Genomic DNA, 12,293 nt, shown 5'->3' on the forward strand with positions numbered 1-12,293 from the left:
CTTTGAATGCAAAGTGGTTTTCAATAACAAGTGCAGACTGGCTGAAGGGGTAATTTAACCAAAACAAAGCCAATGTTCAGCTCACTACGATTAAAGTTGGTTTCCCAACAACATGCAATTATATATACACTCACTGGTGAGGAATGGTCTTTAGGTTTCATTATGATGAACGATCGAAAGATGTTTCCCAATCTCTGAAGGAATATTAAATATTGAGAAATGTATTGTTTACTTTAATATTTTTTATAATAAAAGTTTAGGCATTCCAAATAAATACACCATATCTCACAAGCCATGATGATAAGGGACAGCTAACCTCTTCGTTTTAGGGAACAGCCAGATCTATTTTTTTTTTTTTTTTTTTTAATTCCCAGTGATTGCTTATTATCCATTTTTCTGTATGTTGAGTCAAAGCTTCCAATTCTGTGTAGCATACCTGAATGTTTAGTGTGACACACAACACCATGCAATTCACTGCCATACAATTCAACACTTCCCAACATAATTACAATCCACATAATACCACTCAACGCAACATGACTCAACTCCACATAATTACACTACTCAATACCACATAAATGCACCCCCAAAAAAACACTTTATGTTACTTGGCAACGATCCACATAGATCCAGACCATGCCACGTAATTACAATCAGTATAATTCAACGCCACAGTTTCATGCCACCATTCTACTCCACACATTTTCAATTCCACACCACATATTTCAACACCAAACCACCTAATTCAACTCAGTTACACAATACATCACATAAATCCAATCCACACCACATAATTCCACATTGTGCCACAAAGTTCAAACCACAACATATAAACTTCACTACATACCACCCCACAACACAAAATATCATTCCACATAATTACACTCCATGAAACACAATCCCATTCCACATAATTACAGTACACTCAATACCACATAATTCCTCTGCACACCATGACACATAATTCCACTACACAAATCCACTCCACACCACACATTTCCATGCTACACAGTTCCACAACTAACAACTGCAATCCACATAATTCCACTCCACACAATATACATCCACTCCATAACACATGGGTAGAAGACACTGTCTACTTGCAATGGCAATAGCTCCAATCCTTGCGAAAGTGAGACCTATTGGCTTTGCCAATGCTTGTTGTACTTGTGTGATGAAAAATATTTGAATCTGATGAAAACAAATCAAAACACTTTTCTTGGTGATGTGCAAATAATTAATATGATTTCTGAAATGCAGTTTTCTCAGATTATTGTTTATACACTATATCGTTTCATCAGTAAAGCTGCAAGTTAGTAAGAAAGGTTATGGCATTTCAATGGGAAATTTACTGTCTGTAAATGACAGTGCGCTACCACCTCATGCTTTAGTAATTTATTTATTAAAACTGAGAGTTTAAACATTGACTGAGAAACACTCCGACCCCTAACCTGATGGCAATGCTATAAGTCAGTGGCTCCCAACCTTTTGACTTCTGTGGACCCCCATTTTATCATTACTGGGACCCCCACTGAATCATTATTGGAATCCGGGTGCCCCCCTTCCCCCACCCCCCTCCACCGAGTCCTTATTGAAAGCTAGGGGCCTAATCTGTTAATATTATTTATTTTTCTGAGCAGTCGCAGACCCTGTGAGGTGGCTCCGGGGACCCCCAGGGGTCCCCGGAACATAGGTGGGGAACCACTGCTATAAGTAAACTAAGAGGCAAGTCAGGAATCATGTGTACCCTATATGTGGGTTAGAGTCTTTTACATGGAGCAAACGATTCGTAGAGTTTTTTGTACAGCAGAAATTCTGAAATCATATATCTGATTGTGCACTCATATGTGACAATGAGGAAAAAGGTGGCTTTGTAAAATAAAATATTCACCTAAGATCACACAATTTGAGACCAGTTTAAGGGTCAAGTACATTTCTATTAGGCCAAGTAAATCATTGAAGTTACTAGACCTGCAGGTCTAGTAACATTTTAATGGTTTTTTGAGGCCTGCATAGCCACCAATTCATTTTGTTTACTGTTCCAACTTGGTGCAACCCAATCTTGGACCAGTAAATAAAAGAATGAATGCAAAGGTGTACAAAAGCACTCTAAAAAAAAAAAAAGGACAGCTCAGCAGCCAGTTACAACCTCCCAAAACATGTCTAAAAACTCTTAAAAGAAAAAGACGGCCAAAGAAGGGTGGGGGAGCCACAAAGGGTGTGAATGGGGGAGAAGTCAATACAGAGGGAGCAACAGGGAGTGGGGATCAGAGGAACAAACAAAAGCCTGGGGCAGATCAGTGGGAGAACTTTAAAAAACAAAAAGAAGAAGAAGGAGAAAACAGGCAGAGAAGGGTGGAGGAAGCACAGGGCGAGCTATGCAAGGAAACAGGAGCACTTTGGGGCAGGTATAAGGTTTAGTAGCACATGAAGAGAGAGCAAGATTACACATGCACTAACATGGAGTGTTGGGAAAAAAAGAAAAGAAAAAAAAAGGCTCTCTTAATGTCAGAAAAGGAAGGATGCAAGTCACCCAGTGAAAAAGATGGAAAACAAGCTATGTACAAGGGGAAGGAACACATGTAGGAAGAAAATTAATCACAGAAGCAAATGAGATTGACAAGAGAGCAAATCAACATTAGCTGTGGGCTGGCCCAAAGCCCAACTTTAGTATTTGTATTTCCTGCAATAGGTATTCAACAACAACCAGCTTAAAGCAGCCTGTAGGCAAGACCTAAAACAGCCATTGCTGTTTGCAAACTGGAAAACAGTGCACGAGGAAGAAAAACAGATTATTCTATGTAAATGATAGATCTAAACTGTCAAATACATACTTCTAAAGGAAAAAGGACAAGCTCTGAAGAAAAAGTGAGCTAAAGCTGTTCTAGAATCTTCTGACAATGAGTGGAAAACAGAATTGAGATGGCTGCTAGAGAGCAAGGTGTTATGACAGGCTAATGCCTCTCAACCTTAAGAGGATACAATAGGACTTTCTATAAAATTAATTTGTATTCTAAGAACATTTTTAATGAAACTGAGGGATTCTGGTGAACTTTCAGCCAAAGTCTAACAATTTAAATAATAATGAAGATCCATTAACAGATATGTAGAGGATTCACCGTCTGTTTAGGCCTTCAGAAAAACAGTTCCAGATATTCTTAATTTGCAATGCAATGGCAGGGAGACCATGTAAAACACTACTGATAGAACCTTTATGTCTAAGAGTTTGTACAGCAATCGACCCGATAGCCATACAAAACAAGTGTTGGACAGTGTTCCACTTATCATACCTGAGTAACAAGACACATTAACCACTCAAACTGCATTTCCCAATTGAAGGCAGCTACTGAACTGTATTAGAGAAGTGTAAATGGCAACAATCCCAAATGCAAACCTTGCCCTCCAATGCCAAATGAGTAAATGAAAATGTGCATGCACTCCTACAATTCCCCAGTCTCTGATTCACCAACATAATTATAGGGAACTAATTTATCAAGCATGACAATTTTAAATGTACATTTTAATACATTATTTGGATGCTAAAAGGAAAGCAATCTATTGCTACATATGTGGCCATGTCAAACGAATACTTGCAATATTTATCAGAGTCTGCTTAATGATGGGGTGTTTGTTACTGAGTATTTGAACAACAATTATGAGGCCTGCAGAAAGACTCCAAAGAATGCGGCCATGCATAGTTCAGTTCGTTGTTTTTCTGACTTACAAACTCTCATACCTTGACTTTGCATGCTACTTTCTATGTGAACTGAGACATAATTTCAAAATTCTTACTGTATCTGAAGGCAAAGGGGATTGAGACTGCAACAGACAATTGTTTTAATTGTTTTTAATATAATGAATCATATATCAAACAAGTGGCTGCAGATAAAGTGGGTGCTCTCTTTACTTGTATAGATTACTCGGTTACACATTTAGGACATCTGCAATACAAAGAGTGTGCTTCAATTTGAGAAAAAAAAGAACAAGTGATGGACGGAATGCTGAACAAAGTCAAACATTCACCCCCTAGTACAGAGATGTGGGACTAAATCCATTTTTTTTTTGTCAATTTCAAACATGCCTGGCCGTATTACCCACACACAGGCATGAGCAGAGGGCTATCAGGGGCATACAAACTCTGTCATGGAGGGGCTATGACCATTCTGGTTTCCTTTTGGGATGGGGTTATGGACGTGGATGGTCGCATGAGCTCAGAATTTCCATAGCCTTCTTTCTCCCCCCAGTGAACAACAGTCGAAAACTACTCACCCTTGAGAGTCTGGTATTTTTCAAAAACATGGTGTGCATGCCAATGCAGAACTGAACTGAAGACGCAAACTTGTTAGGGTTCCACAGTGTACTCTAGCTGCTGAATGGGGTTTTGAAAGCTCCACAAGAAATGGTGTAGCCTGTGACTGGTGCCCCCCCGTCATAGGGTCTGCAAGGTCTCCTCTCAAGTGCAGGGGCAGATTAACCAGGAGCAGCAGTGTTAACTGCCACACAATATTTCTCTGTTGCACTCTCTCCAGCACTTGTTCTAAAGACCAGAAACTACAGGGGTACTAGGAGATCTTCAAATGGAAAACATCTCAATTTACAAAACAACTGTATACCTGTTCGTTGTCCTTAATATGGTATCCTTCAGGAATTGTATCAAGACCCTTCTCTTCCCCTGTACGTCTAGAAGCTTCACTAAGAAATTCGTTGACTTGCTCGTCTGACACAAAATCAGGATTCCACAAAAGCTGGTCATCATTTTCATACACTGTGAACAAAAACAAAACATTAAACATGAAATATTCTAAACTGTCCAATATTGCTGATAAATAATTGGGTTTTGAAAATGGTTTGAGTGCTATTATGTCTTAACAACTATAATCAACAAAATATCTTATGGATAACTGTGGTATGAGAAAAATGAGCACTATGTCATAGTAAACATAGGGGACACAAACACCAATAAGTGAAAAATTGCTGAATACATAAACAATAAATATTACAAAATAAAGTCACTTTGAAAATATTTTCATGAACTTTTGACATGTTCCGCTGTGAAAATAGAGGCTTGAAGACACTAAACTAAAACTATTGCTCTACAGGCGCATAGAAACATTTGCTTTAAGTCAAATGCCTTGTATAGTTATACAGATTTTTGTCTGCACATGCACAGCATTCATAGAATAGAATCTAAGCAGCTGGAGGACGGCTTGTAGGAGGCTGGCCCTTTATATGTTATATCAAAATGAGAATTATCGTTTAAAGAGTCCAGGGGCTCCCTTACTAGTGGACAAGGGCTTGCTGTAGCAATCCCAAGGTACTCTTTTTTAGGGGTATTGTGGTCAAGCAGCCTTAGGCTTATCAGAGAGGAGCGTTAGACATCTTCAAAAACACACAACTCAATGAATGAGACACGTGACGCAATAAGGAGAGCCACACAAATTTACTAAAATAACAAGTATCTTTATATATGTGTAGGCACCAGAATCAATCCGATCAGGTAAGTACGTTTTGCAAGAAGAATCTTTAAAGGTTTGAAAAGTCAACAGAGCAATTCTGAACAGCTGCAATGTTATCCTATGGAGGAAAAACAAATATGGTATACTGCAGTCACTGGACCAATCTCCTCCACGGAAGGTCAGTATTGGGAAAGGGTCAGGTTTACACCAACAGGTCACACCGGGCAGCACAGTGGTGGCAGGATGCAGAGGTGTACTACGGCGTTGGGTGTCCAGTGTTAGTCAACAGGGATAGGTCCGGTTGAAAAGAGGCTGCAGGTTTAGACAGGGAGTCCAGTCGAGGAGAACCAGCAAGTTGGTTCAAGTCCAGAGATGCTCAGGAGATGGAGGGACACCTTTGGTCCTCATCTCCAAGGCCAACGGGTGCAGTGGTGTCCTGGGGTGTTGGGTTTTCTCCACTAGGAGCACTCACAGTTTAGGGAGACTGCGGCCAGAGGCTGTTTGCTGTGTCGGTGACTCTACAGTGGACAAGTCCAAGGTGGGCTTTGTCTCTGGAGGGTTTGGGGGACCATGTTGGCACTGTTGTGTAGCCATTTTAGTTATAGCTTCATACACGTTATTTTAGCAAACTAGGCCTTGTCACAATTTTAAACCGGTCATGCTTCATCGTCCTAGTTATTTCAGTAGATGCTTTATTATCTAAGATGCAGTTATTTCAATAAAATCTTACTGAATTTTATTCTGCATCTGATTGTCCTTGTATATGTGAGATTAATGTAACTGAGAGAAATGGATGTGATCTGAGTGACCACGAGTTCCCTGAGGAGTCAACTGTGTCATGCACTCAGCTGCCCAATCATCCCTGCTCTTGGGTGGAGATGAGGCACTGCTAGTTAGCCGGAACAAAACCCAGATTAAGCCAGCAGGTGTCACCTGTAGTGTGTTCAGACTCATTCTCTCACAGTGCAAGTGATTCTGCTGCCAAAATCCAGTAGTCTCATTAGGATAATGAGAGCCTACGCAACAGCACCGTTGGCCCAATGCAACTCCGGCTAGGCAGCTCAGGTGCAGTAGTGCTTTCCAATGTCTGGTTTTTGCAGTCCAGTGTCCTCCTAGGTCTCGTGGGGTGCCTGCAAGATGCATGGAAGCAGCTCTGCTGCTCCATGGGAGCCCCTGAGTATTTGTTGAAAGCAGGCAATGCTCCAAAGCTTTTGGAGGTATAGAAGCTTGCAGGAAGAGTGCACTTTGGTGTAAATTGGTGGGAACAGCAGACAGTTTGGCACGGCTGGGGCCAAGTCATGTGTTTCTTCCTCTGGCTTGGCTTTTGCAGCTCTTGATTGTCCATCTTTGCAGGCCAGAAGGAATCTGATTTCCTGGTGCCAGGGGCTCCTCTAAACACTGAATTTAAAGACGTTTAGAGGCATGTATGGCTGTAGCCAATGGGTTACATACCCCTGGGGTCACTTTGCCCCCCCATACGACCACTTCGTGTGGGAAGTGAGCATAATCCTGTCCCAGAGATTCTACTTCTGCCAACACCTTGATGGCAGACTTCTAAATGTTGTGTTCACATCAGCCAGCACACCTTAGGGGTGGGACTGACCTGAGGGGTGGACACACCTCTCAGAACACTAAACTTCTTGCCTGTCTAGGTGCCAAATGAGCCCTAGGGCAGGGGGGTCGACATCTCTCCTTTGAGTGAAGCCAGATCTGCATACCAAGGGATGTGGGCATCTTTGAAGCCCACTGCCTTGAAATGCATAGTTGCAGGTCATTCTGTTGGGTGAGGGGTATAACCACCTCTCCCAGAGCTGGCTTTGTTTTTGACCACCCAGGAGCAAAGGCTCTCACCCTGGGGGGCCAGCATCAAGTCTGGTGGATGCAGGCTGGCTAAAACTAGTCAGTCGGCACACTGGTAGTCGGTAGGTTTGGGTGCATGTATTCATAAATCCATCACTGGCATCAATGAGGGTTCATTAATACAAGATGTTTGATACCAAACATCCCTATTTTTAGTGAAGCCATCATATAGCTAGTGAACTCATATTGACCAGTGTCCAACTCATGTACTTAAAATGGCTTCCCTGTTCACCAACTATGTCTAAGAATCGACATAGCCTGTAATATAATGCACCCACCCTTAGGGCTGTAAGGGTGACATATGTATTGCACGCAGTTTCAGGGGACAGGGAACACAGGCTGTGTGCCTTGTTGTGTTTTCACTTTTAGCTGCGCCAAGACACGCAGGCTGCAATGGCAGTTTGCATGTGCTAGGTGTGGGGTCCCTGAGGGTGGCACAATACATGCTGCAACCCTTGGGGACCCTCTTTGGTACCTGTGCCCTAGGTCCCAGGGGTAATATTTACTAGGGACTTGCCGGGGTCAGGGTGCAAAGAATTGCCAACTGGGGAACAATTCCACAGTTTTAGGGAAAGAGATCTGGCACTGGTTAGCAGGAAACGGGTGCACTTTGAGACAAAATTGCATCAATTACCAGGCAAAAAGTGTGGATGAACATGTGGCACTTTCCTACAGGCCTCATGACTAAATGTCCTCATAATTATTTACTAAAACAGTGCAATTTTGCACATCTGGTTTAGTGGTTCCACAGAGAGGTACTTTTACCTCTGGGAGTCCAGCTGTGGTAGCCGAGGGCTCCCTTGGTACAGGTTCCACCCCAGGAGAAGTTTCTCCCACCACACAGGAATGGTATCCTTAGTGGTAGGGTCGGGAAGGGATACTTTGATACCCTTTTTACCTGTTGGTGGGTAGGGATCCTGAGATTTCAGGCCTTTTTCTCTCGTTTGCTTTTTCATTTTACCTGAAATGAGAGGAAGCAATTCCTCGGGGATACCCAGCATGGATCCTAAACTCTACCTCAGCCCAACCTGAGGCCTCTAGGTCATTACCTAAGAGACAATCTACAGGTAAGTTAGGTGATACCACCACCTGCTTTGGGCCAGTAACTCCACCCCAACTACGTTTAACTACAGCTAAAGGGAGAGACTGAGTGGATTTGTTGACATTAGTAACCTGATACTTCTGTCCAAGTAGGTGTTGTGCAGGTGACACCAAGTTTTCAGTCACCAAAGTGATACTGGCACCTGTGTCCCTGTAGCCCTGGGCCTCAACACATTTATTAAAATTGACTGCTTGTACTTGTCCATGTTAAGGGGACAAGCAGCCAAGGTGGCAAGGCCAATGCCACCGGATGTGACAGAAACTGTCTTGGGAGTGTCTATGATGGACCCAAAAGTGAACCCAACTACACCCTTTGTTTGACTATTGCCAGTAGTCTCACCACTATTACCACTACTGCTAGGAGCACTAGAGTTTGATGTATTAGTGGTGGTAGGCTCAGGGGCTTTACCTGGGCAGGACTTATCCCCTGGCCTACGGCCATTACCTCTGCACACATAGCACCAGGGCTTTGTATTGTGTGCAGAGTGATAAGAAGAGGAAGATGATTTATCCCCACCCTCAGACGAGTGTTGTGGACCTGAAGAACGATCTTTGTGCTTACTTTTATCCCCATGCTTATCTTGAGATTTTTCCCCATCTTTCTTCTTTTCTTTGTTATCACCTGTATGAGCTTGTCTGCTCACCCTTGTTCTGACCCATCTGTTTGCCTTCTTTCCCAGTTCTTGGGGAGAGGTCAGATCTGAATCCACAAGATACTGGTGTAACACGTCAGACACACAGCTATTCAATAGATAGATGCTCTCTCAAAATCAGATTATACAGCCCCTGGTAATACTGCCATTTAACCAACCCTCTAAAGCTTTCACAGAACAGTCCACAAAGTCAACCCAATCTGGTGAAGATTCTTTCTTGGTTTCCATAAACTTGATTCTGTATTGCTCTGTGATTAGGCCAAAACCATCAATGAATGCATTCTTTACAATGTTGTAGTTGTCTGCATCCTCCTTCCCTAACAGTGAGGAGTCTATCCCTCCCTTTGTCAGAGAAGGAAAACCAAAGTATAGCAGCCCACTGCTTTTGAGGAACTATACAGGCTCTCTCAAGTGCAGCAAACCGCTTTTGAATATCATTCCCCACCTTGTATGGGAGAACAATTTTGTGTAAGTTTCTGGAGCTAATGGTGTCCTCCCTGACCTCATGAGTCCTGAAGCTTTCAATGCTGCTGCCACCATGGGGAACTAACCCCAACCCCTGCTTTTCCCCTTCTACAGCTAAGCCTTCCCTATCTAGGGCCAGCTATTGCTGTTTCAGCCTCAGTATTGCCTCCTCCAATCTCAATCTTCTGAGTTCCCTATCTAGGGAGTCATCCTCAGGGTGGGAGATGTGAAACCCTTCAGAGACTGAGGTGATGTGAGAATAGGCAGAAGTAGATCTCTCCCTAACTGGTGTAACCCTAGTGACCTGGCCTCCAAGTGCAAAGGGTGCTCTACTTATGTGAGACCCCTTTCCACTACCAGCTACACTATGTGGTTTGTTAAGGGAAAGATCTGTGGAAGGACCTTCCCCTGGATCGTCAGGACCCTCTCCTGAATCTACATGGTCAGAATCTACCTCTACCTCCTCCTCTGGCTGTACATGACACTCAAGTATGCTTCTGGTCACTTTGTAAGAGGAGATTCAAGAGGAAATCCTTGTTAGGGTTCTTCGCAATCCCTAGTCTTCTTTCTAACCAGAGACCCCTCAGACTTTTGAAATTACGTTTTTCATACGTGGTCTGGACAACCCTGGGGGTAGCCTATATAAAAGACATAGTCAGAGAAAAAGTTAGAGAGAAGAGTAAGAAGAAACTATTTCACCTAACTTTTTTAGAGGAAAAGAAAAACTTTTCAGTCTGAAAGGACTTTATGAAAGTGGAAAAATGACTGTTATGTGTAATTGAACGATGGATTAAACCCAGATCTGTGACTGGGGGTGAGTGTTTGACAATGTTCAGCATTCAGTCCATCACTTGTTGTTTTTACTTTGTCGCCCTAAGTGGGAAGGGTATGCCCAGACGTGGGTCCCGTGCTTCCCATGCCACTGGATTCAAGCTAGCCTGGCTGATGAGGGGTGAAACCCCGAAACCGGTCCCAGGATGCTTGTTTCCGGTCCAGTGAGGACCTGGCTTGGCAGTTCCGGCTGGACTGTTCCCATGAGGAACAGGGTCAAGACTGATTTGCATATGGCTGGGTCCAAACTGGAGTGGCATGGTGAGCAAAAGAATGATGGATTAAACCCAGATCTGTGACTGGGGGTGAGTGTTTGACAATGTTCAGCATTCCGTCCATCACTTGTTGTTTTTGCTTTGTCGCCCTAAGTGGGAAGGGTATGCCCAGACGTGGGTCCCGTGCTTCCCATGCCACTGGATTCAAGCTAGCCTGGCTGATGAGGGGTGAAACCCCGAAACCGGTCCCAGGATGCTTGTTTCTGGTCCAGTGAGGACCTGGCTTGGCAGTTCGGGCTGGACTGTTCCCACGAGGAACAGGGTCAAGACTGATTTGCATATGGCTGGGTCCAAACTGGGGTGGCATGGTGAGCAAAAGAGCGATGGATTAAACCCAGATCTGTGACTGGGGGTGAGTGTTTGACAATGTTCAGCATTCCGTCCATCACTTGTTTTTGTAATTGTATGTAGCTCTAAGTATTGGAGTACACTTTTCTTGTGAAAAGCACCAGTAACAAAGTAGTAAAGCAATTGCAAGTATTTATCCAACCGCTGCCACCAATATAACGTCGACTTGTTGGATGCAGGCTGTTTGCGTCGCTGGATTCCGCCAACAAGCCTTGGTTCAAGCAAGTACGCAGTGTGGGTCAAAAAGGAGCTGCCTGGACCCAGGAGGGTCCTGGGGGTCTCCACTCAGACTGAGGAGACAGAGGGGGCTTTCAGCACTTCAGAGAACCCTCAGAAGACCAGGCAGCACCCACAGGAGTCCCAAAACACGGGGACAAAGAAGATGTAAAGTGCGGTCATCGCAGCACTACACTGGAAGGTCCCACGCCGCCAGAGAACAACTCAGGGAGCTGTGCGTCGCGGGATGGAGTGCTGGGGGCCTGGGCTACGCTGTGCACAAAGAACTTTTAGAAGAAGTGCACAGAAGACCAATGAGCTGCAGAAGACGCAGTGCACAGGGGTACTGACGCAGCACAGGTAGACAAGCTCTTACCTTCATCAGATTTAGATAGCTGGACCTTTGGGCAGTCTTGGGGCACTTTGGTCCACCAACTGTGTTCCAGGGAGCACGCTCGTCCTCAGGAAAGGAGTCCCAGAGTACTGGTTGTCGTCGCAGAAGGGTGCCTGCTGAAGCAGGGAAGTGACTCCGTCACACCACAGGAGATTCCTTCGGTTCTTCTGGTGCAGGGTGAAGACAGGCAGTCCTCCGAGCATGCACACCTTGGAGCATGTTTGCAAATGCTGGCTGGAGTTGAAGTTGCAGGTCACAGGAGTTGTCCTGGATACTTTGTTGCAGAGGTTCCTGAGCAATCTGAAGTTGAAGCAGAGGATGCAGAGGAGTCCTGGAGGAATCTTGCAAACCAAATCTGAGGAAACACCCGGACGAGAGACCCTAAATAGCCCTGAGAGGGGGATTGGCTTCCTACCCAGGTATGCACCTATCAGGAGGGGTCTTTGACATCACCTGCTGGCAATGGCCACTCAGAAGTCTCCTGAGGGTCCCCACACCTTGGAATCCAGGATGGCTAATGTCAGGGACACTCTGGAGGAACTCTGGGCACCACCCATGGGGTGGTGATGGACAGAGAAGTGGTCACTCCCCTTCCCTCTGTCCAGTTTCGCGCTAGAGCCGGGATTGGGGGTCCCTGAACCGGTGTAGACTGGATTATGCAAGGAGGGCACAGTCTGTCAAAGCATTTCCAGAG

General features: G+C 44.4%; 1 protein-coding gene across 7 annotated transcripts in view; it reads right to left on the reverse strand.

Moving 5' to 3' along the window:
* The window catches only part of MIER1 (MIER1 transcriptional regulator), a 346,656-nt gene that overhangs the window by 150,878 nt on the left and 183,485 nt on the right, over nt 1-12,293 (reverse strand). For all 7 annotated transcript variants that reach the window (XM_069232476.1, XM_069232475.1, XM_069232479.1 and 4 more), the window contains one exon: nt 4,614-4,765. In XM_069232476.1, the coding sequence (XP_069088577.1) occupies nt 4,614-4,765 (152 nt within the window). The remainder of the gene's footprint in view (nt 1-4,613; nt 4,766-12,293) is intronic.

The sequence above is a fragment of the Pleurodeles waltl genome, chromosome 4_2 (assembly GCF_031143425.1).
Source record: "Pleurodeles waltl isolate 20211129_DDA chromosome 4_2, aPleWal1.hap1.20221129, whole genome shotgun sequence".
NCBI lineage: Eukaryota > Metazoa > Chordata > Amphibia > Caudata > Salamandridae > Pleurodeles > Pleurodeles waltl.